At 39.8% G+C, this 21,119-nt stretch overlaps 1 protein-coding gene across 2 annotated transcripts; it reads right to left on the reverse strand.

The window, feature by feature from the left end:
* Positions 1–1,680: 1,680 nt before the first annotated feature.
* Positions 1,681–21,061, reverse strand: LOC144632809 (diacylglycerol lipase-beta-like). 2 transcript variants are annotated; one of them, XM_078491549.1, is made up of 15 exons: positions 20,712–21,061; positions 18,555–19,005; positions 16,732–16,935; positions 15,290–15,328; positions 15,003–15,127; positions 14,305–14,437; positions 9,829–9,912; positions 9,064–9,138; positions 8,513–8,596; positions 7,825–7,949; positions 6,792–6,860; positions 6,158–6,230; positions 5,598–5,673; positions 4,065–4,218; positions 1,681–3,225 (listed from the first exon to the last, which is right to left on the reverse strand). In XM_078491549.1, exons 1-15 carry the CDS (start codon positions 20,804–20,806, stop codon positions 3,069–3,071), a joined length of 1,944 nt encoding a protein of 647 aa, XP_078347675.1. In that variant the 5' UTR covers positions 20,807–21,061; the 3' UTR covers positions 1,681–3,068. The 2 variants fall into 2 exon arrangements, with proteins under 2 accessions (XP_078347675.1, XP_078347674.1); XM_078491548.1 differs by having other exon boundaries at positions 5,493–5,673; positions 20,712–21,060.
* Positions 21,062–21,119: the final 58 nt, after the last annotated feature.

The following is a 21,119-nucleotide window of genomic DNA, read 5'->3' on the forward strand; positions in this document are numbered from 1 at the left end:
GCTCTAATTATGTTGTACAAACGTGGATCTGTGCACGTAACACAAGTGTGTGTGATGATGACCATTAAAATGACAACGCTATAGAGCAGCACTTTCATTTGAGTGGGTTCCCTTTTTCGCTTTAGATCACACTCATTGTCGCCTATATTTAACAATTTACACAGTGCTAATTAAACTCGGATATTATAACGCCAGATCGAAGTCCCATACAAGAGAACGCAAATTTTGAGAACAACTGGCGTATTCCTTTGAATGCGTTTGCGGGCTAGGAAATAAATGAATTAACAAATCCTTGGACGGCACGTAATCAAACCTCGACCTTTATTATTCCGTTTTTTTTTTTAATTCCAAAAACCTCAACAAATAAGTGACATAAGTATTCTGTAGCGCCATGCACAAAAAAATGAAAACTGAATAAATTTCAGATGTCAAACACATCTGTACTACCTTGGGCCATTTGGAAGTTTAGGTGCTTGATGAGATGACATTTCTACAACTACAGAGCAGTACTTGGGTCGCCTACTACCTCTCGGAACGAGTTAATTCATTGGTTCTTAAAACAATAGATAACAGTTGACAACAATGCCCCTAGCCCTGAATAACAATAGAGGTAGTGTTTACAGCGGGCGAATGAAAATAGAGGTTCCAGAGGGTAGTGTCTTACTGCAGTACTTTCTTGTGTACATTATGCTGTACAAAGTGGCTTTTAGTCTTCGGAAAAACCCCAGTGTTTGACTATTTAAATGAAAGCTTTCAAGCAGCATTTTATGGGTTGCGGCTTGTTTTTCAATATTTGTAAAAACCAAATAAGATTTTTTCAATTTTGAACTTGAGAATACCTGGGCCTTTATTAGCAGACGGCAAAACGGGGAAAAGTCATTAATGCATTAGGTTACAATAATTAACAATTAGACTACAAGCCCGAGTTTTCTATGAGCAAATAGTTAACGAGGCGCAGCCGAGTTGACTATCGCTCAGAGAAAACGAGGGCGAGTAGTCTAATTGTTTTAGTAGAAACTCTAAAGGATTTCAGTCCAAAACCTACAATATTGTGCACTTTGAAGACAAAAATCAAGAAAATTTACCGCTTAAAGAGCTACGCGAGCGCGCGACTGTTTTCTATAACAGTTAGCGGGAGCTGGGTTTGGGTGGGGGGGGCCGGCGATTATAGTTCACCACTAAATTTTCTCTGATTCTGATTGGTTTAAATTGAACACGTGACGCGATAGTGCCCGCGCGCCGCAGGGCACTATCAGCCCATAATGCCCTGCCGAGCGCACCCGTGCATTTTTTTGTAAACAAGCGTGCCTGCAAACAAAAAAACCCAACCACATTCACTGCAGACAATAGAGTGTTTCTGTCTCGGAACTATCGGTCTGATGGTTGCCCCTTGGAAATTTGATGTTCTTAAAACTAGCATATTTGCCCTCGAAGCTTCACTTCTCGGGCTAATATTTGTTTTAAGAACATCAAATTTCCGCGGGGCAACTATCAGCCGATAGTTCCTCGACAGAAACACTCTATTGTTAAAATAGAAATCAGTGGAAGAACCAATCAGATTCGCGGATTTCCAATAGAACACAGCCGAGTATCTACTAATATACAGAAGAGTTACCATCTGGTAAAACTTTATTTCACACAATAAGAACAACATCATTGCATCAAATACTTCGTATTAGATGATTTAAAAATGAGAGCTTTATTCATTTAACAACTTTTCGAAGTGCCATTCGATGGCTGCCGCTTTAATTTTCCAGGAGTTTCTTTGTCATCTGGGAGTAAATGTTTACTCAAAAACGTTACTTCAGGAAATGAAAAAATGGCAAACGTCATTGACAAGACAAAGTAACCAACTCTGTAAATTTGGTAGTTCGTATAGTGTGATCGTCCGGGTGAGAGTAGTTCTTAAAAAAAAAACTGTTGTTGGTGACTGACATTTCGTTTTGGAAGTCATCTTTAGAGTGACTCTTTGACTCTGAAGATGACTTCTGCTCAGATTGTCGAAACGTCAGTCACCAACAACAGTTTTTTCAGAACTACTCTCACCCGGACGATCACACCATACGAACTACTGATACTCCTGGGTTCAAACCATTTACTCTGTAAATTTGATAACGCATACCTGAAATTCAGGCTAGCAGGGATGGAGAATACAAATAAAAGTCGGATCTTTACGGGTATTCCTTAGCATTAATTTCATAGTCTGTGTAGAAAGCTTCTCGCATTTTGTGCGCCAGAAAATTGAGTGGGTTTTTTTGCCGTCGCCCCAATTTTGGCGGCCAAAATGAGAAAAACTCTGTTCATACAGGAACGCTTGCTTCGCAGGCTGTTGATATCATTGTCAGGGTATTTCTAGCTAAAAGACTCTTAATGGGACTCTTTTAATGCAAATCGGTTTGACATTAGTTTCCTTAAAAAGTTTTTACATCTGTCCACTTAAAAACGGCTCTATCAACAACAACTTTCATTATTTACTCTTAAGGCTTCCAGTTTTGCGTTGACTAATCACAAACCATAATTTAAAATATGCCGTAAAATATGCCCTATTTAAAACAATAGGGCAGGAGGGGGCGGGGAAACTTAGTTTAAATTTTCTCTCTTTTTTGTACTTATGCCCTTGCAACTGAATAGCTCAATATTTATCTCAATACAATAATAATTAGATCAATTTTTCTGTAGTATTTTTTGAACAGGCTCGGGATTTTTTTCTCCTTAGTTAAATTTTGTATTTAGCTCTTTCAGCTCTCGTGTCTTCTTCACGATCGTTTCGTCATTCAATTATGTTAAGTTGTTATTACGTAACACCAGAACCGCAGAATCAGCATAAAATATTGACCTTAGATAAGGTAACAAAAATCTACTGAACATGCAGTACTTTTTTCTCATGTTCGGCAATTTCGTGAACATGCCGTGCTGAATGAAATCTGCACTCTATCTGAAAAAGCTGTAACCAAGAAACCTAAACGAGGCTACAACACCATGCTACTGAACTGTGTCAACAGTTTCTCCCTTGTGTGGTAATCTTTAGATGCCAGTTGCATCTTAATCGTTGTGATCCACGCATTACACTACACTTCTTGCACTCTGTGTTCTTGAAGGAACATTCTATCCAACGCCTTCATTACACGATCCGGCATATGATCGCTCAGCATGCCGGGATGGATAATAATCTTGACGTAATTTTCTTTATCTGCCCACATGACGTCATAATATTGTTCTTCGAGTCTTTAAAGAAAAATAAATTTCCAAATCAGTTTGCAATAAATTAAATGAATAAATAATCTATATTTAAAAATGAAAGCTTTCACAAATCTCCTGTTGCTAAGTGGTAGAGCGCCCAAAGGGTGTGTGGAAGCGACCTTCAGATTTGACTACGAATTTCGACACAATTATATCCCCCAAACTATAACTCTTCCTTATTGCTGACTAACACATAAATAAACGTTAGGGATAGGATTGGTGCGATAAGTGATTATATGAAGCACACGAATTTGGTTTGAAAACTCGTACACGTACTCAATCTCGTATTCGTAGTCCAATCTGAATGAAGCCAACTTCAAGGTCGCATGCGAGAACTCGGGATTTTTTTCCGAGTAGCTTGGGTCAAGTATTAAGACCAAGAGAGGAGATGAGGATGATCTTCCATCAGAAAACCTAAGTTCCTGATGGCTTGGGAATTGACTTAAAAGTTTACATTTTTAATTCTGAGTAACAAAGTGTTATGACGCTCGATTCACTTAGATTTTTTTCAGTGAGCGCTAACTGGCGCGCACTCGTGTGAAATATGTTTATTTTTGAACGACGCGTACGCAAGACACTTGACGCAAGCTCGAGTGTCTCACTTTATACATCATATTGACAGTGATGAAAGGGTTATCCCCGAAACGTTTGTTTTGTACAGCATTTAAAGCACTCCTAAAATACTATTCACCACTTATTGTTAATTATTTTGAGTGCTACGCAGCAAAATCTCTTTTGTGTGACAAGCACATATATGCAAACCATGTTTGCGATTGTGGGTGCCCAGACATCAAAACAAACTTATTAAATAAACCCATTGTTACCTGCAGGATGTCCTCTCATCGATCTGTAAGATTTTTCCTGCAGGGAAGAGTTGCTCGGCGGAGACTGGGGGCAAGGATGTGGGTACTGATTCCAGTTCCTTGTCGGCGAAGTATCTCTGAGACTGGTCTCCAGTAGTCAGTCCTAAAGTTTCATCTGGTGGAAAGAAGGAAACGGATACTTCAAAAGATTCACTACTCCTTAAGACAAGAAAGTGGAGAGTTAATGAGCGAGAGCGTCAGACGAGCAAACTCCCTTTTCCATCTGGTAAATGTTGTTATTACCTTATTATAGGAAATTAAAGCTTGTGTGAATTAAGGTATTTGAAATTAACGCGACTTAAATTAACGCGAATTAAAGGAAAAATTACTTCCCAATACAGGAAATTAACGCGAAAGAGGGGGTAACATTTCAAAATAAAGGAAATTAACGCGATGTACACAACAGGAACAAGTTTATTCCAACACTTGTAGGCGTATAATCTTAAACGAAAACAATGTTCGTGGTACTTTCCCACTTTGTGCGTTTTTCGCAGTATCAATGATAGTGGCAGATAAAATTATGCTTTTTCCTTGGAGTTCAAGAACATCTGGACTGTAACGAAAAATTGGGGCCAAAATAATGGAAATTAACGCCATGGAAATTAACGCTCCACTTAATTAACGGCGAGGAAATTAACGTAAACAAAAAATAACGCGACTTAAATTAACGCGAAAGTTTGAAATTCGCGTTAATTTCATGACGCGTTAATTTCCTATAATAAGGTAGTTAAAAAAAGTACATGTACACTTTTCCTAAAATTCGCCAAACGGGCATAAAACAAAAAACAACGTATGATAATTGTGAGGGAGAACACAATGATTGGTAATAGGTAATGAAAGAGTTAACTGATCTGAGTGATTACTTGATAACTTGAAAGATTCAACAGAGTCGAAGCAATGAAGACAAAGGCATTGAAGGCAACAGACCTCTTACTAGTAGCTGGATGACTTTCTTTGATTTTCATTGCATCGATAACTCTTGGCGTTCTCTTTGTCTTGTTGTATGTGCATGTTAATAATTCGTACGGTCGGATAGAAAGATGACATGTGGATGGTTTAACGAGAATCTGCGGATGCTTCTATGTGTTGTGCAGGCAATTGTTTTTTTCAAGCGATTGTTCCATCAATCAATCAATCAATCAATCAATCAATCAATCGACTAATTAATGGTCGATCAACCCGTTTGAATGGGCTGGTTGGTTGCTTAATTAGTTGATTGATTGATTGATTGATTGATTGATTGATTGATTGATTGATTGATTGATTGATTGATTGATGACTGATTAATTGATGATTGAAGTTCTAAGACAAAGTGCCACTGTGCTAGTGTGATGAATATAATGTGAATGATTCTGTGAGAAGCAGGGCATTACAGAACTTCTGCTATACCTTCCGTGCCTTCTAGAAGAGGTTGAGTCAAACTATTTTCCCACGTATGATGGATTAGAGTGGATCTGTACTGGCGAGAGCCAGAGAAAAAATGCCGACCGTCACCTTGTCCGGCTTGTCGAGGACTGGGACCAAGAAAGAAGAACAGTGCTCGCCAACAGCCACTCATTAAAACGCGGTACTGTGAACAACGAGAAACGAGAGATTTTACATTTTAGCATTAAAATATAGAAAACATCGGACGAGAAAGAGGGAAAATAACAAACACAAAACTTACTTGTTCTTCTGTTCCCCTTGGTTCAACTTTAGGGCTCGCCTTTTTGGTAAACTTCGGTGAGATTACCAACGATCTTACCGACTCACTTTCCATATTTAAAACCATTTTTTACGTTCTAGAAATTTCTGTTTTCGTACGATTTTTTTTTACATTCTAGAAACTTTTTTTTAGTTCAAATGTGCAGTTCGCGTTTTTGGTAAACTTCGGTGAGATTACAAACGATCTTACCGACTCACTTTCCCTATTTAATACCATTTTTTTTGCGTTCTAGAACTTTTTGTTTTGATACGATTTTTTTACATTCTAAAACTTCAAGGTAAGAAAAACAACGGACGAGGGCTGGAAAAGAAGACTATATTCTAAAAAGAAAAACAAGTGCAGCTCACACCTTTGGCACTGAGCATCTTCTAATAACCGACGCAAGATCTTGTCTTAACTCGTCACCACTTTTAACGTCCATCCTACAAGACAAAAACAGCCATGTGCAATTAGAAAATCATTGAAACGAACACTTATTTGTTTGGATAAGGTTAGGAAGTAGACCAGTCTAACAACATAGGAAAAATAGATCAAAGTAACCCCAGGAGCAACTGATGTACGTAATTAGAACTCGAATGAAAACACGATACGGGTCGCAAGGGCGTGAAAACCTGGAACCAGTGACAAGCGCGGTAAATCGTCTTACTAAAAGTTAGCGCGGGAAAATCTGTGTCAGCGTCAAGCGCGAAAAAAAATATGGAACCACTAGCAAGCGCAAACCAGTGCCAAGCGCAGAAAAACATGCAAGCGCTGCAAAAAAAAAAAAACGGCGCATGTAATTCTCCAATGGCATTGATATTGCACGTGATTAGATAAGTAGTGAACTTCTTGTTCTGTCTGGTCACAGCATGCCGTCGAGTTCCTTTAACCCAATTGCTGAGGAGCACACGCTAAACTTGGCAGATCGCTGGAAAAATGCTCCCATACATTATCAGTTGGCGATATTAAGCATAAAGCGATTGTGCAGTGTTAAACGCGCTCACCTGGGAACTGCATCCTTTCCAAGAACAACAGATACGATAAAATCTTCACAGTATGGGGTGGCTGGGGCACTGAAACGGAATAAAGTAACGATTAAGAAGTACGTCCTGGATAAGACATAACCACTCTTGTTCCCTTTGGGTTATTATAACCTCTTTGGTAGTTTTCTACCTTCGTAAACCTTCAATGTGAGGGTTTCAAAAATGAACCAGTTTATTTTTTTAAGGAGCTACATCACGAAAACTTTTTCGCATTTTTGATCTCAACTATTTTGAAACTAGTGGTAAGCAACTTGCCCATGAAAAACATTATTTTGGAATACCCAAAGGTAGATTTGATGTCAAAAATCTGTTAAAATTCATGACAAAGCCCCTTTTAAGAGAAACGCCGAAATAAAGGGAAAACTCAGCCTCGTCCCCAGTCGTCCCCGGCGAATTTGGATGTGACGTCACCCGCCAAGCTTGTCGGGAAAGTTCGCTATCGCGCTCGGTTCCAGTCCTCCTCCGCTCACTCGCATAGCGCGGTATGGCCTGGGGACGAGGCTGGGGAAAACTGTCCTACTAATGATAATGATAATGAAAATGAATTTATATAGCGCATTTTCATATATATATATATATGTTCAAATGCGCTGTACACATACTGTAATTTACTACACAAGGCCAGACCACAACACCGGGAGCTTCGTGCCCTACTCTTTGCGAATAGTGTGTGGGTTCTTTATCGTCCCCTGTGATAAGACTGAAGATACAGGAGACGGGACCTACGGTTTATCGTCCTTTTCCGAGAAGACTAGAATGTCTAACCATTTTCAGATGTAATTACAAAGGCAGCACATTCTCCTCAGTTATTTTAAGACCCTGAGTGTTGGTCCGGTCTGGAGTTCGAACCCACGACCTCCCGCACAGCAGTCCGGCGCTCTACCAACTGAGCTAACCAGGCGGCGGTAAGGACTATATAATCAAATTCTCTAAACTGGTTATAAAAAGTGTATCGGATTACTTAGGAGAGTTTGTATTATGATGTCAGACCTACCTGAGCACACTAGGATTAGAGTATGCGAAGCAAATCAGGTCAGGGTAGGTTGGTTTGAGGAGGACAGATAACAAAGATGCCGTCCCAGCACCCAGTGAGTGACCCACGATTACTAGACGATAATTCTGAAAAGATAAAAATGGGAATATAACTGAATTTTAGTAGTCACTCTGGAGTTGGAAATCCACGAGTTTGATTGGTGCTCTTGTCATATTCTATACGATCTTGAAACATGATTGCGCGAACGTTGCCCTTGAAAGAAAAGAAAAACATGTTGTTGTTTTTTTTTTAATTTTCGGTTCTCCAGTTTTGACGCCGACTAATCTCATACATAAGCAATAAAAAACACTTTAATTTATACAAGAGAAATTCAACGCTTGGTCAACGTTTAGTCCTAGGTTAGTGTTAATCGGCCTGCGAACAACCCAGCCCTGGCACACAACCTTTCATCTGGAAATGAGTTTGATTTGCCACAGACAAAACTTATTTCCATGTGAAAGATGGTGCATCATGACTCATTTTGAAGGCGTACAGCAGCGAAAAAACTGCTTTTCGAAAATGACCTTTGAGACTACTCGCCCTCGTTTTCCATGAGCGGTAGTCGGCTCGGCTGTTGCTCAAAAAAAAGCTTTAGCTTGATTTCTAATTGTCAAAAAGACAACATCAAATTTGGAGGTATTTTACTTACCTCGCCAGCTCTAGAGTAAGCACACTGAATGAGTTCTCGTTTCTCCAGGACTGACTTAACATAACGTGCGCATCGGAGAATCCCCTGAAAACAAAATGAAAAAGAGTTTTGTGGTGAAAAAGTAAGATAACATAGAAAAAGGGTGAAAAAAAAAGAAAATAATTCTAAGGCAATATATAATAAGAACAAGAAAAAATTGAACAAACGAAATAAAAAGCGAAAAAAAAGTAAACAAAAAGTCGATGTTTTTAACAAAACGAACCGAGTAAAATTAACATATAATTCAACTTGGGAATCGAATTACGCAACGGATCTAATTTCGAACTTCAAGGACGTCTGAACAGCTTACAAGGGCAAAACTTTTTTTGCATTTGCGCTTTTGCTTTAGTTTGCTGCAAAAAAGAGTCGAACATATGCATCATACACGTAAAAAAACGCTCTGCTGACTATCTGACTATTATTTAATAACAACAGTTGAAGCAGCCAACTCGGAGTAAATAAACCTTAGACCAACCAAATTTCGCATCAAGAAGGAGAAATATTCTGTGTACCTTATGCGCGTGAAATGTTTCAACTCCATCAATATTCAGCTCTTCTTGTTGTCCTGTCAGGTCAGTCAGCGCGTCCTGATACAGAAAAAACATTGTGAGAAATAAAAAATTCTGTCAATTCTAGTATCGTTACCGCCATAAATGGTGCTACAGGTACTAGCCAACGCCTAGTGCTGGGCGGCGACTACTCAACATGGCAACCTTAAGGGGTGCTGATGGTATTGGAAGGGTGAATGCCTGAAGAGGAGGGGATGGAACCTTTGATGCACAGAAGAAATGTATTTAGATTGAGGGGAGGGAGAACGGAGACAGAATTTTTAAAAATCTTCGTAGATACCGTCGTAGCAGATTTCGGTTCTTAGTCTTCTTTTAAATCAAGCGCGGAATATGAAAAAAAAAAAACTCCAAATAATTGATGTTTTGCAAACCTTTACTACGCCCCATTTATCAGTCTTATACCAAAAGTTGATTATCAAAATGAAAGTTGATAAATAAACAAACCGCCGTATGAAAGTTTGAAAAGCTGACGTTTCTAGCGTTAGTCCTTCACCGGAGCAAAGTGGAGAAGGGTTTACGCTCGAAACGTAAACTATTCAAAATCCGCATTGCTGGCTTATTTACCTTTATCGGCTTCAAGCTGATTATCAACTACGTATTTCACTTGTCTGCCGACGCAGCTCAACAGTTTGTTTAGATACTAATAGCTTTGTTGTACCTATACTCACTTTCAATAAGATTCTTACAGCAAACACTTTACACTCTAACCTGCATAGAGAGCGATCCACGAATGGAAACAACAACCGCCTGGTGATCATGATCCACTGCCACGTAAAATGGCACCTCGTAAATCTAACGTGAATAAAGTTCAAATTAATAATGCTCTGTTGCGTACATTGCACAGTGTACAGCCTAACTAAATAGGATTTATCTTTACGCGTTGAATTCTTGCACCGCTCAAAAGAGACGTCTTGACCGGACCGGAAAAATTCCATACTGATGACGTACCTCTACGGATATCCGTGTAGTGCCTCTGATTGGTTGTTGCTCGTTTTGAATTTTCGCGCCAAAATAACAACCAATCAGAGATAGCTAACAGATCTGGGTAGAGCTGCGTCATAAGTATGGGATTTTTTGAGTGGAATAACAGATGTATTTCTTGTATTCGGGAGAGAATGCGACGTCGCTCACGCCACCTAATTACGTAATTTTTTGCGGTAACTTTACTACGCGATTTTATGAGAGTGATGTTTTGCGACAGTTAATTTTCGCGAATTTGGAAAATATGTTTAAATCTCCTTTGACAAATAAACCACTTACATACGGTTTGTCCGTCTCTAGGGTGAAAACGGCCAAGGTTAGTTCTGCGAATTCAGTTGTCACTTGAGTTTAACAGCTTTTTTAACTTGCCAGTCCTGGAAAGTGCCACAATAAAATTCCAGGACTTTCCAGGTTTCCCAGGACCCAAACGAACTCTGACTTTCTTAAGAAAGATGTGCTTTTCTGAAGTTTAAAAGGGCGTGGGAAAAAAATCTGCCGACGGGAATCAAACCCATGGCCACCCGCACACCGCGCAGATGCTGAAACCACCGAGCTTCAGGGAGACTGGCGACGAGCTCGGACATTTATATTCATACGTCACACGCCTTTTATTTTGCATTCTGCTTGGATCAGCAATGTCCAAAGCGTCCTGTGTTTCTTTTTTCGTGACATCAAAAAACGCGAAAATTTCCTGTAAGGTAAACTGAAACTTAAGAGCAACGTAAGGGGGGGCCTACAAGCTAATAGCCGGCAGTACCTAACTTCTCCTCATAAAATCAATACATAATGAAGCATACTTGTCAGGAGAAATAAGCTAATGATCAATAATGGAAATCTGCCTTGACGTAAAAACAAATTCTCTAAACTTATTCTACAGGAAAAGTACAGAGATCAGTTAGGAGAATTTGTGTTGACATTGCTCACGGAAGTGTAAACTTTAATTTGTGAACGCATACTTAATGAAGGTTTACAGAGTGTGACAGAATTAAATACACTGTACACAAGTACAGATTTCAGGAATGGTTGTAATAACACTCAACACTAACTCCTTTAGTTTTGTACATGGTGAATAAATTAAGTGTACAAAAATATGGTCAAAAATTGTCGGGCATACGTTTTAAGCTCGAGTTCAAATTAGTTTATTTCACTTTCTGTCGCCGTAAGTCTGTCTCCGCTATTACCTTTTAGTCTCACAACAGTTAATTAAGTTCTGCTCCATTTACGACATAAAAAAGATCAACATTTCCGCTTTAATAACCTCTTATTTATTTTCGCTAATGCCGGTGTTTTATGCTTTGTCAATAATATAAGAACATGAAAAATTTGCATAGTGTTTTATGAAATGACAACAAGTAATCCTCATGTATTACCCTCATTAAACTGCTAATTAACTTTCTCGTTGGCTTGGAAAATCGCTTGTTAACGGATCTTTTGAAAACGGTTTTGGGCCTCTGTTAAGTTAATTAGCAAGGAACTCAATAAGTACATGGTTTTTGGCACGCAATTAACTCCAATTGTTTACCACGACAAAGAGATGTGAAAAGACTTCGGAGGGTTAAAATGTTAGGACGCACAAGGAATTAATCTGATTATTGGGAAACTAACATGGAACAAGTTAAACTCTTTTACAAGACGATAAAAGCTGTTCGATGAATTGCCATGGCGATGTCTGTTAACTCTACAAAAGTGACCAGTAAAGAAGCGACTCAGAACATGCAAGCTGAAAAATTGTGTGAGCACATCAAGCTGACGAGAAAGAGCTGGGATCAGGAGCAAAACAAAGCTCAAGAAGGGAGGCTTTATCGAGGCAGGCCCGCGCAAAGATTACAACCAGAACAAGCAAGGGATAAACGAGGAGTTCTTGGGCTTCAAGGGAACCGTTGTCACATTACTACAAGAGTTTCGCCAGGCCCAGAAACTTCAACCGCGCGACTCGCTAAGCAACGTCAGTGTGACAAACAAACTACAATCCTGCAAAACGAAAGCGGCAATTCTAATGACTGTGTCGTCCCAAGATCGGATGAAATCCTCGTCGAGTTGAGCAAGATTTTGGTCTTTCGCGACAAAGACCCTTTTATAAATGCCGTGTGCACCAAACGGCGGTCAAGACCCGCGAAGGAAACTGATAAAAAATTCACCAGGGAACAGCGTCGAGCGGATGTGAAGAATGCGTACTTTAGGAAAAGCCCTATGACTGCTGGCGAGCGAGCGCTCGACGAAGGCAAAGCCGCAAACTCACGCAAACAAAGTTGTGCGAAAAGTAACGGGAATAAGGACAGTTCTGTAACGAGTACAGAGAGTGATAATGAAATTCACAAACAAGCGTCACAAGTCGAGCAGTTAGAAACGAAAAGCCTCGAATTATTCAACAAGGAATGTTCACAAGAGTCTTGCAAGAAAGAATAAACCTTGCAATTCGTTTGTAAACTAAAAAAAGGCAGAAAAGACCGAAAAAAAATGCGAAATTTTATAATTAAGTTTGTCATAAGAAATGCCACCTGTTCGTGCAACATGTGACATTTACAGTTTATTTGAAGCCTACAGAGATCATGTTTCGGTATTTCAGATCAAACTTTTCTCCACAGTACAAAGGCCGGCTCTTACCACACCTAGTCAATTCAAATTTTCCGTGAAATCAAGTTGCAGGTTAAAAATTGTAACTCAGATTTATGCCTTCAAAGTCAAGTCCGCTACAACAATTAGTAGGTGATCGTAGTTTTAAGACAAACCATTCTCTACTCCTTTCTGCTTTTCAATTTTGCGGCGCCTCTTCGGCCCCATTTTTTTTGTCCATGGATAAAGTTTTGAACGATCTGACAAAAAAATTTAAAGTTTAAAAGCCGAATATATGCCAACTCTACAGTTAATACACAGTAGACATAATTTAGCGATGTTCTTGTTATAAAAAGCAATTTTTACATCTGATTACTCGATACTCTAGATAAGTTCCAGGTCTTCGACGATCAGAGGTGTCTTTGCGCAAAATGTGCGTAAAGAATAGACCTTAAGCTTTAAATCCGCTGAAAAAGGGGGACGACACTTGTACAGATAAAAGCAAAGCAAGAGAGAATAAGGTGTGTTCTGTGGTTTAATTGTATGTCTCTGCGAGCTAATAAACATCAATCTCTGCTGATCAGCAGCTACAGCTACCAAAAGTTCTGTTTAGGACCGGGTTGAGATTTTAATCGACTTAATTCTTTTGGTCAGCATCATGAAGTAACTTATAATATAACGCTAGTTATTACAGATGACACTCCTAAAGCCGATAATTACTTCGTCAGGCGCCAAAAGGGCCCGTCTTTCTTTCTTTACATCAGAAGTCCCATTTAAAGGTTCAATTACTGTTCAGACACAGCAATATAATTAATAAATTACACTCGGGAAAATAGATGATAATTTGCGGAAAAATCAGGAATATATTGACCAGCAAAAGTGAATTATAGCCAGAGCAGTTTTTAAAGTCTTCTTTAGTATTCGCTTTCACGCGCGCTTGGAATATAAAGCGTGGAGAGACTGGGCAGAGGTAGCCTGCGTAGCAGGCACCGTTAGTTTCTAGCGCGCTTATGGGAGCAACGCGAAAGCCGCGAGAACGCGCTAAAAACTACACAGACGCCTGCTACGCAGGCTAGGGCATCGCGCTTCGCGCTCGAACTTCCCTTCTCCCTCCCCTTCGGACGCCGGTCACGCAGGGTAGGGCAGAGGGAAATGTAGAGCGTGCGGCACCGGCGATCTCTTCCCTTGGAAGCCTCTGCAGCTCAAGTGATTTGCTAAAACGATTAGGGTTAACGCTCGAGAGTCGACTAGTGGCAAGTCTAGATATGGATCTAAGGTCAGAAATGAGGAGGTTGGAAAAAACGTATAATCTTCACAACACTTTTGTGCATAATTGTGGTTGTAAGTAAACTTTTCACTTGCGTGACAGTAGCAATGGGGGAAGGGGTGTGTCTCTCTCTTGCTTCAAAGGTAGGGAGGGAAAGGGTATTTAAGCACTTCCAAGCCATTTAACTTGTTTAATTACAGACTAAGAGACATGCACCTAGGAAGCTATAAGCACCTACAAAGGTAACTGGCCAAAAGAACATCTGCTTAGGAGACTGGGGAGGAAAGATTGTATGACGGGCCAAAAAACGTCTGCATAGGAGGCTACCACAAAGGTGGAAGAGTGCAGAGATATTGGAATTACTTGCAAAGTAATAAAATTACCTTGTTGTGATAACAGCAGTACACCAAATCTATATCCTCCAGTTGGGCCTGCAGTTTAAGACCAGCAGAGTTACAATGGCAACAGTTGTCGCTGGAGATGTGCTCCAGACTGACACGGCAACATTCACAGCACCTTTAAAACAAAAAGACATACTGTTTACCTTAATATTGTTGTCAACGTACAAATTCTTCTTACTGGTACTCTGTACATTTCTCCTACATGTACATGTACATATAGTTGAGAGAATTTGATCTTGTCACAATTTTAGGGACCAAATTTACCACTGTGCACCAGGTGTCAATATTAAACTAGTGACTGGAAAAAGTAATTGGGCTGTACATTCCGCTTTTTTTTTTTTTGTCTTTTCACCCTAAGTGTCACTTTGAATTGATACTATGCATTAAAATCCGATACTAATTATCATAGGCCAGGGCTGAAAGGGATTTTTGTTGAATTGGATTTGTTGCCAAACTGACGCACACCAGCACTTTCAAAATTAATCAATTAATCAATTCACTGACAGGAGTCAAGCCCAGATGCCAAATGACAATACATTACTCATAGTACTAACTTAGGAGAATTTCATTCAATTTTCCTTGGTGATAAGTTACAGTAACATATTCTGCTGATCCCATTGCCTTATTTTGTATTCATATAAGAAGAGATCTAGGCCACATTTAGGTAGCTGCGCACATACCTAATTCCCCCACAGAGGCTCCAGGGTCCACTGCAAGGGTTCATAAACATGTACAGGGGCCAGCCATAAGAACCCAGTGCAAACTTCATGAAATGAGCAGCATCTTCCACCAAAGATTTCTCTTTCTAGAAGCAAAATTAATGTTAAAGAATTTAATTCCGACTTACTGCTCAACTGACCAACTAATGTCTGACTTACTGACCCAGAAAACTGCCAAAGTTTTCCAAAATTCAGAATGAGATAGTCATATGTGTTTTCTTAACAATAATTTTATGATGATAACTTACAGGATCACTTAAATTAACAGGGGTCCCTTTCTGGAGAATCTGCAAAAGAAGGAAAAAACACAAAGAAGGAGTTATTTCTTCCAAGTACATGTATTATAATAAGTCAAATTCTTCCTACGTGTACAAGAATCAGTCTTCACCCCTTCTATTCGAAACGAATATTCTTACGAAATTACACATTACAGTGGTAATAACACTATGTAGTTTAGAAATTGTGTACTGAATAAGGTCTGCACTTAGGCCAAAGTGGCTCATGATGCCTACAAAACTTATCTCCATTTTTTAAGCCAAAGCAACACAGAGTATTTCTTCTCCCCTTGGATGAGATGCTAATCTATTGCAGGTTAGCACATTGTGAAGGCGGTATGGCCTAGCTAGTGGTTATGGCACTGGACTAATTATCCAGGGGTCTCAAATTCAAATCCTCCTCGCTGAATCTAGACAGATTTATGTTCAGTGGTATCAAATTCAACTTCTCCATAGCCAACTTGTCAGCCTCCCACTGGTTGGGATTTTTAACAAGTTTCCGTTTAATTTAAAATATTTATTTGTATTCTGTGTCCTCAGTCAGCACAGTAGTGCTTCATACCTTGGCACCTAAAGAGTCTTAAAGGGTCAGGGGGATTTTTCTGCTTTTCGGTAAAAAAAGTACTAAAATCGGCGAAGTGGTTTTGCTCTTACATGAAATGCACCTGGTACATCAAGATGAAGATATATTAAAGTAAATTGTTGTTGAAGGAAGAAGAGAGTCATTATTTTAAGCTATTTTTCCAGGCCACAACGGCAGAACTTGAAAAAATCAACCTGACATTTTTTAAGTTGAGATCTAAAGCTCCTGATAGTATCACAATAATATCAATAGTTTATAGCTTCAGTACACTGGCATAGTAATTTTTAACAAAACTTGACCACTATTCATAGGTTTCCATACGTCTTTAGGCTCTTGAATTTTTGAAGTGAAGGTCGTGACACTCACTCACTCATCCTCATCGAGCCCATGAGGACTCTTGAGGCCAGCCAGAAAACTGCGCCACCCATCCCGGTCCGCCGCCGATGCAACAGCAGCCCCCCACGAACGCCAACCCAGCCGGTTTTTCCCGACGGCACCCCCTGATGAGTTCGTCAATTCTCTGTTCGGTTTCCGTAATCATATATTTTTACAGGGTGCGGGGATTAGCCGCACGCCCAACCCCCAACCTGGAGGACCAGTGACTACCATTTTGTCTGGCCTCTACCCTTTGACCTGCCCGCCAAGGTTAGACCTGCTGGGGGAAGACCCCCGACGGTATAGCTCTCAAGGTCATTGAGGCACGCAAGCTCCCCCACCACGACAAGGCGGTAGTCTACGGGGAAGAAGGTCATGACAGTGTCCCTTTAAATGAATTGATTTAAAAATTCCGGTAACTCCTGGGTGTTATCAAGAGCAGCCTAGAATCCCTCACCTCCCCTTTTGTCCTCTTTTCTGCATGCTCTCGTTCTTGTTCTTCTTGAAGAAGAATAAGACCAACAGCAACATCAGAAGGCACCAAATCCACATCATGGAGTCCAGACGCCAGTATATCAGCAATGTCTGACACTGCACTCAAGTACTGGTCATCTCTACCTGCGAAAAAGCAGCACAGCCAACGACACCTCTTCTCCCACAGCTGTTAATTGGAATAAATAATCAGTCAAGGAAATATTAAAATAAATTTTTGAAGAGACTACGGTAGCAAAATTATTTGAAAAAGTAATTATTTGGACTATACAGTGAAAAAATTAGAAACATGTGAGATGCAGGATTTCAACAGGATTGAAAATTGTGGTATCCAAAATTTCTGTAAGGCCTAAGACTCCACCCTCCTAGTAGGGTCTGAGGACAAAATTTAGCATATAAGGTGCATTCTGCAGTTTTGAGTGTAAATATATTTTACGATATCCAAATTTGTTAACAATTAACACTCAATACAGCAATTTGTATGGATTTTTATTTCCTAAAATTTTGGCATCCATAGGACACCTGGACGCCCATCTAGCAAAAAGCCTGGTGAGATGAAAGCCTCTTTTATTGTAGGGCAAGACCTTTATATGAACAGGGGTTACTCCTAGCAGTAAATTTGCCAGTACCCATTACACATCTAGGTGATGAGCCCAAGAACCAACATCATGATAGTGACCCTGGCCAGGGCTCAAACCTGGACCGCTCGATCCCGGGGGGGGGGGGGGGGTGGGGGGGGGGGTACTCCCTATAATGGCCTATACAGGGAGGCTCCGCCCCGAAAGGGGTACCTTTTTCAGGCTTCTGGTATATAAAAGGGTAGGGATTTCACTAGTTTAGGTATACGAAAGGGTATGAAAATCTGTCATTTAAGTTTTTCAAAGGGCCTTTAATTAAATATTTCGAACAGATGCAATTTATGGCTGTATTATTTCAATTTAGTAAGATCTATGTTGCAGTTAATTTTTGATCTTAGTTAATTTTTTATTTTAACTAGTTAGTTTTTTTTCTAACTAGTTTTTTTTTTTATTCTTGGTTAATAAGTAGAAAAAGTAGAACACCTCCCCCCCTTGATATCTCATACCCTCCCCCCCATCCTTACTAACCCTCCCCTACTATCTGCTACTATCCCCCTCCTCTAAGTACTATCATTTATTTATTTTTCCTTTTTACTAACCTGCACTGGATTTGAACTCTCAACCTCTGGATTTGCTGTCCAACCCCTTATCCACTGTGCCACGTAGGAAACGTTGGGTGAACCACTATTTTTTTTAAATATATGATACCCTTACCCTAACCCCATTATTTAACTAGTTAAAAAAAATCAACTAGTTAGAAAAAACTAACTAGTTAAAATAAAAAATTACCTGATATCAAAAATTAACTGCAACATATATAAAAGGGGTACCTTTTTTCAGTAAAAGGTATACGAAAGGGGTACAATTTCTGTCAAAATGGTATATAAAAGGGTAAGGGGTTAGAGCTCAGGGCGGAGCCTCCCCGTACAAAACTTTTTTGAGTACCCCCCGGGGCTCGATCCAAAGTCTAGTCGCTAACCATTAGGCCATTACACCTCCCCATTGTGATGGGCAGTAAGTAACTTCTAATAATGTGAAAACTAAATCAGAATACTATACAGTCATGTATTAAGTACCTTCAAACAAAATTTTTATTGGACACTTTTTTTCCATTTAGTGATAATTTGTAGAAAATACTGTAAGTGACTTAGGTAGCATGATAAAATAAATTATGTACAAACCAGGCGTATAAAGCAAGATAGCTGCAAACCTCTTTTGTTGATTCTTGCATAGTTGCTGAAAACTCTCTCCCAAAAGGATCCTTGTGGACACTTCCCAATGGATCGAATAGCACCAAAACACCAATAAACACAGCCAACAAGATTGACCACTCCAGAGCCACAGAAATCCACACAGCAATTATCAAGCTTAGCTCACAGTCGGCACTGTTATTAACTGCCCAGTAAGTACCCAGAATTGTCCACAGAAGTTCTGGTAAATATAGCGCAAGTTGGATATACAGAAATATTGGCATGTGGCGACGAGGCCGTGAATCAACCAAGGTTCCCTGCATGCTGATGTATATGATGGCTATTTCGTTGAGAATAACTAGGCTGGTTAAAACAATTACCCCAATGAAAAACAATCGTAACTCCAGCCGAGCAACACAATATCTGATCTCATCATTTTCCAAGCCATAGATCATGGATATGACAGCCAACCTAGACAAGGAAAAAAGAAAAAAATCTATCATTTGTCGGCATGTATCACAGAAGATTATCTTGAAAGATTTTATCTTATCATGAAGCCACATCTAATCTAAGGGACGGACCATTATTTTCTTGGAGGGGGGGGGATGAAAAATTTTCCTCTGCAAACATTTTTTTTCGAAATTCTTACTATTTTTTGTAATACATATCTTTTTGCAAACAATTTATTTTGTCTTTCCAGGCCCTGCAAACAATTTTTTTCAATATTTTTCATCCCCCCCCCCTCCAAAAAAATAATGGTCCATCCCTAATCTCATCATTAGCACCATTCTTGTCTCCAGAGCTGCTTGTCCCTTTTAGCTGGCTGAGCCTTGGGTATGAGGAACAAGTTGCCATGGAGACACATGATTTGATTGGCCGGATTTGAACAAAGGGAGTTCAAATCTAGCCTATCATATCAACCATCTTAAACTGTCGTAAAACAAATGGGTTTTAAAATGTTTCATTTGATTGGCTGTGTCCTTTTGTTCAAATCTGGCCAATCAGATCATTTGTCCCCAGAGCCACTTGTTCCTCGTGCCCCAGGCTCAGTCAGCTAAGAGGGACATGACTCTGGGGACAAGAATGCATTAGCACCTTTTGATCAGATAACATGCAATAAAACTGTATTTTTCGGGGTATTGAAGTTGAGAAGAATTTTTTTTTTTTTTTTTTGGGGGGGGGGAAGGAGGGGGAGAGTAATGAAATTGAATGGCTGGGGTTATTTTAAACCCTAAATTTTCTTCAAACCAAGGCATAGCTAGCAAGAGGCAAGACAAGGCACTTGCCTCGTCTAGATTTTAACTCAAAATTAAAAACAAAATGGATTTAGTTGTGAAAATAACTCCCGGTTGAACAAGATTGCTTCTCCTCAGGAAATAACTTATGAAAAATGTGCTCCCGAGCTTATAGATTTTGAAATTGTCTGGAGGCATGCCTCCAGACCCCCTAGCTCTAAGCAAGATCTTGACTCGTCTATTCGAGACGTCTGGCTATGGTCCTGCAGACTACTTTGCAATTGCCTTAATTGTGGAGGGGGACAGGGGGGTCACAACCTCCCGCTTCCCGTACCTCTTACTTCCACTTCCTGTACCTTTTTATTCCGTTTCCCACCCCTTCTGTGGTGGTTCCCTCCAGTTTGTCCCATTTCACAGGAATCCCACTTCCCGCCCTCTCTTCTCCTGTCTCATGCCCCTTTTCTCCTGGGCTTCTGCCCTCCTGTTCCCCTTCACTTAATTGTAAAGACGCCAGCAAGGATCATTTCCCAGTTTACAGGGATTATTGTCTGTTCCCAGCCACACCCCTGTCTCTATCATGCTTCTCTTTCATTTTCGTCTTGGTTTTAAAGTAGGTCCTAGGGTAACTATGAGATGTAGTTTGCACAGTTGTGTTATTTGTGACAGTGGGGTACATATATTCGAATGAAAATAAATCAGGAGGAAGATTTAAGAATACAGAGATACTAATTTTTGGCCAGCCCATCTTGTTTACATTTACATGTAGGTGTCTACAGAAACGCGTAAAATGTATCAGAATAAGGTTTCATATAAGAGCAACAGGGGCCACGGATTATGTAGTTTTACCAAAGAAAACTGATAAACAGGGAACAAGTAAGCTTAATCAAATTAAACTTTTAACAATCATTGCTATTTAAAAAGAAATTGTTTAAAAAAGCTTACCACAGTACTCTAACTACGACTCCTATTGCTGCTGGGAAAAACAGATCGTCGCTACCGATACGCCATCGACGTTTAAAAGCAACCAAGGCCGGCATACTTCTTTAATTTTGTTCAACAAACTCCAAGTTTCAGCAATGATGGCTGCCACATTATCACTGAATCAGCTCATATTAATAACTCGACTTTTATACGGCGTTTTGCGTAGCATCTGTACAAAAACGGTCACAACCATAACATGTGGTCCAATTTGATTATTTTGGGGTAAAGTTTAAAAAACGAAAAACACTTTAAAACCAAATAAGGTCTCATAAATAATATTCAACAAGTCTTGTCAGGTCTTGTTGTTGTAGTCGCCATCTTGAAAGATGCGCGGAGACTGGACCCTAAACAAAGATTCGAACATGCGCA

The sequence above is a fragment of the Oculina patagonica genome, chromosome 12, assembly GCF_052425735.1.
Source record: "Oculina patagonica isolate OP01 chromosome 12, crgOcupat, whole genome shotgun sequence".
NCBI classification, from domain to species: Eukaryota; Metazoa; Cnidaria; class Anthozoa; order Scleractinia; family Oculinidae; genus Oculina; species Oculina patagonica.

Excerpts from the sequence above, each read along its gene's own strand:
- LOC144632809 (XM_078491548.1), bottom strand. The coding sequence starts at position 20,806 with ATGCCGGCCTTGGTTGCTTTTAAACGTCGATGGCGTATCGGTAGCGAC. Across the intron at positions 15,128-15,289 it reads CTGTTAATTTAAGTGATCCT|AAAGAGAAATCTTTGGTGGA; the intron begins GTAAGTTATCAT and ends TTTTGCTTCTAG. Across the intron at positions 4,219-5,492 it reads TCTTCTAGAAGGCACGGAAG|ATGAAACTTTAGGACTGACT; the intron begins GTATAGCAGAAG and ends TCTTTCCACCAG.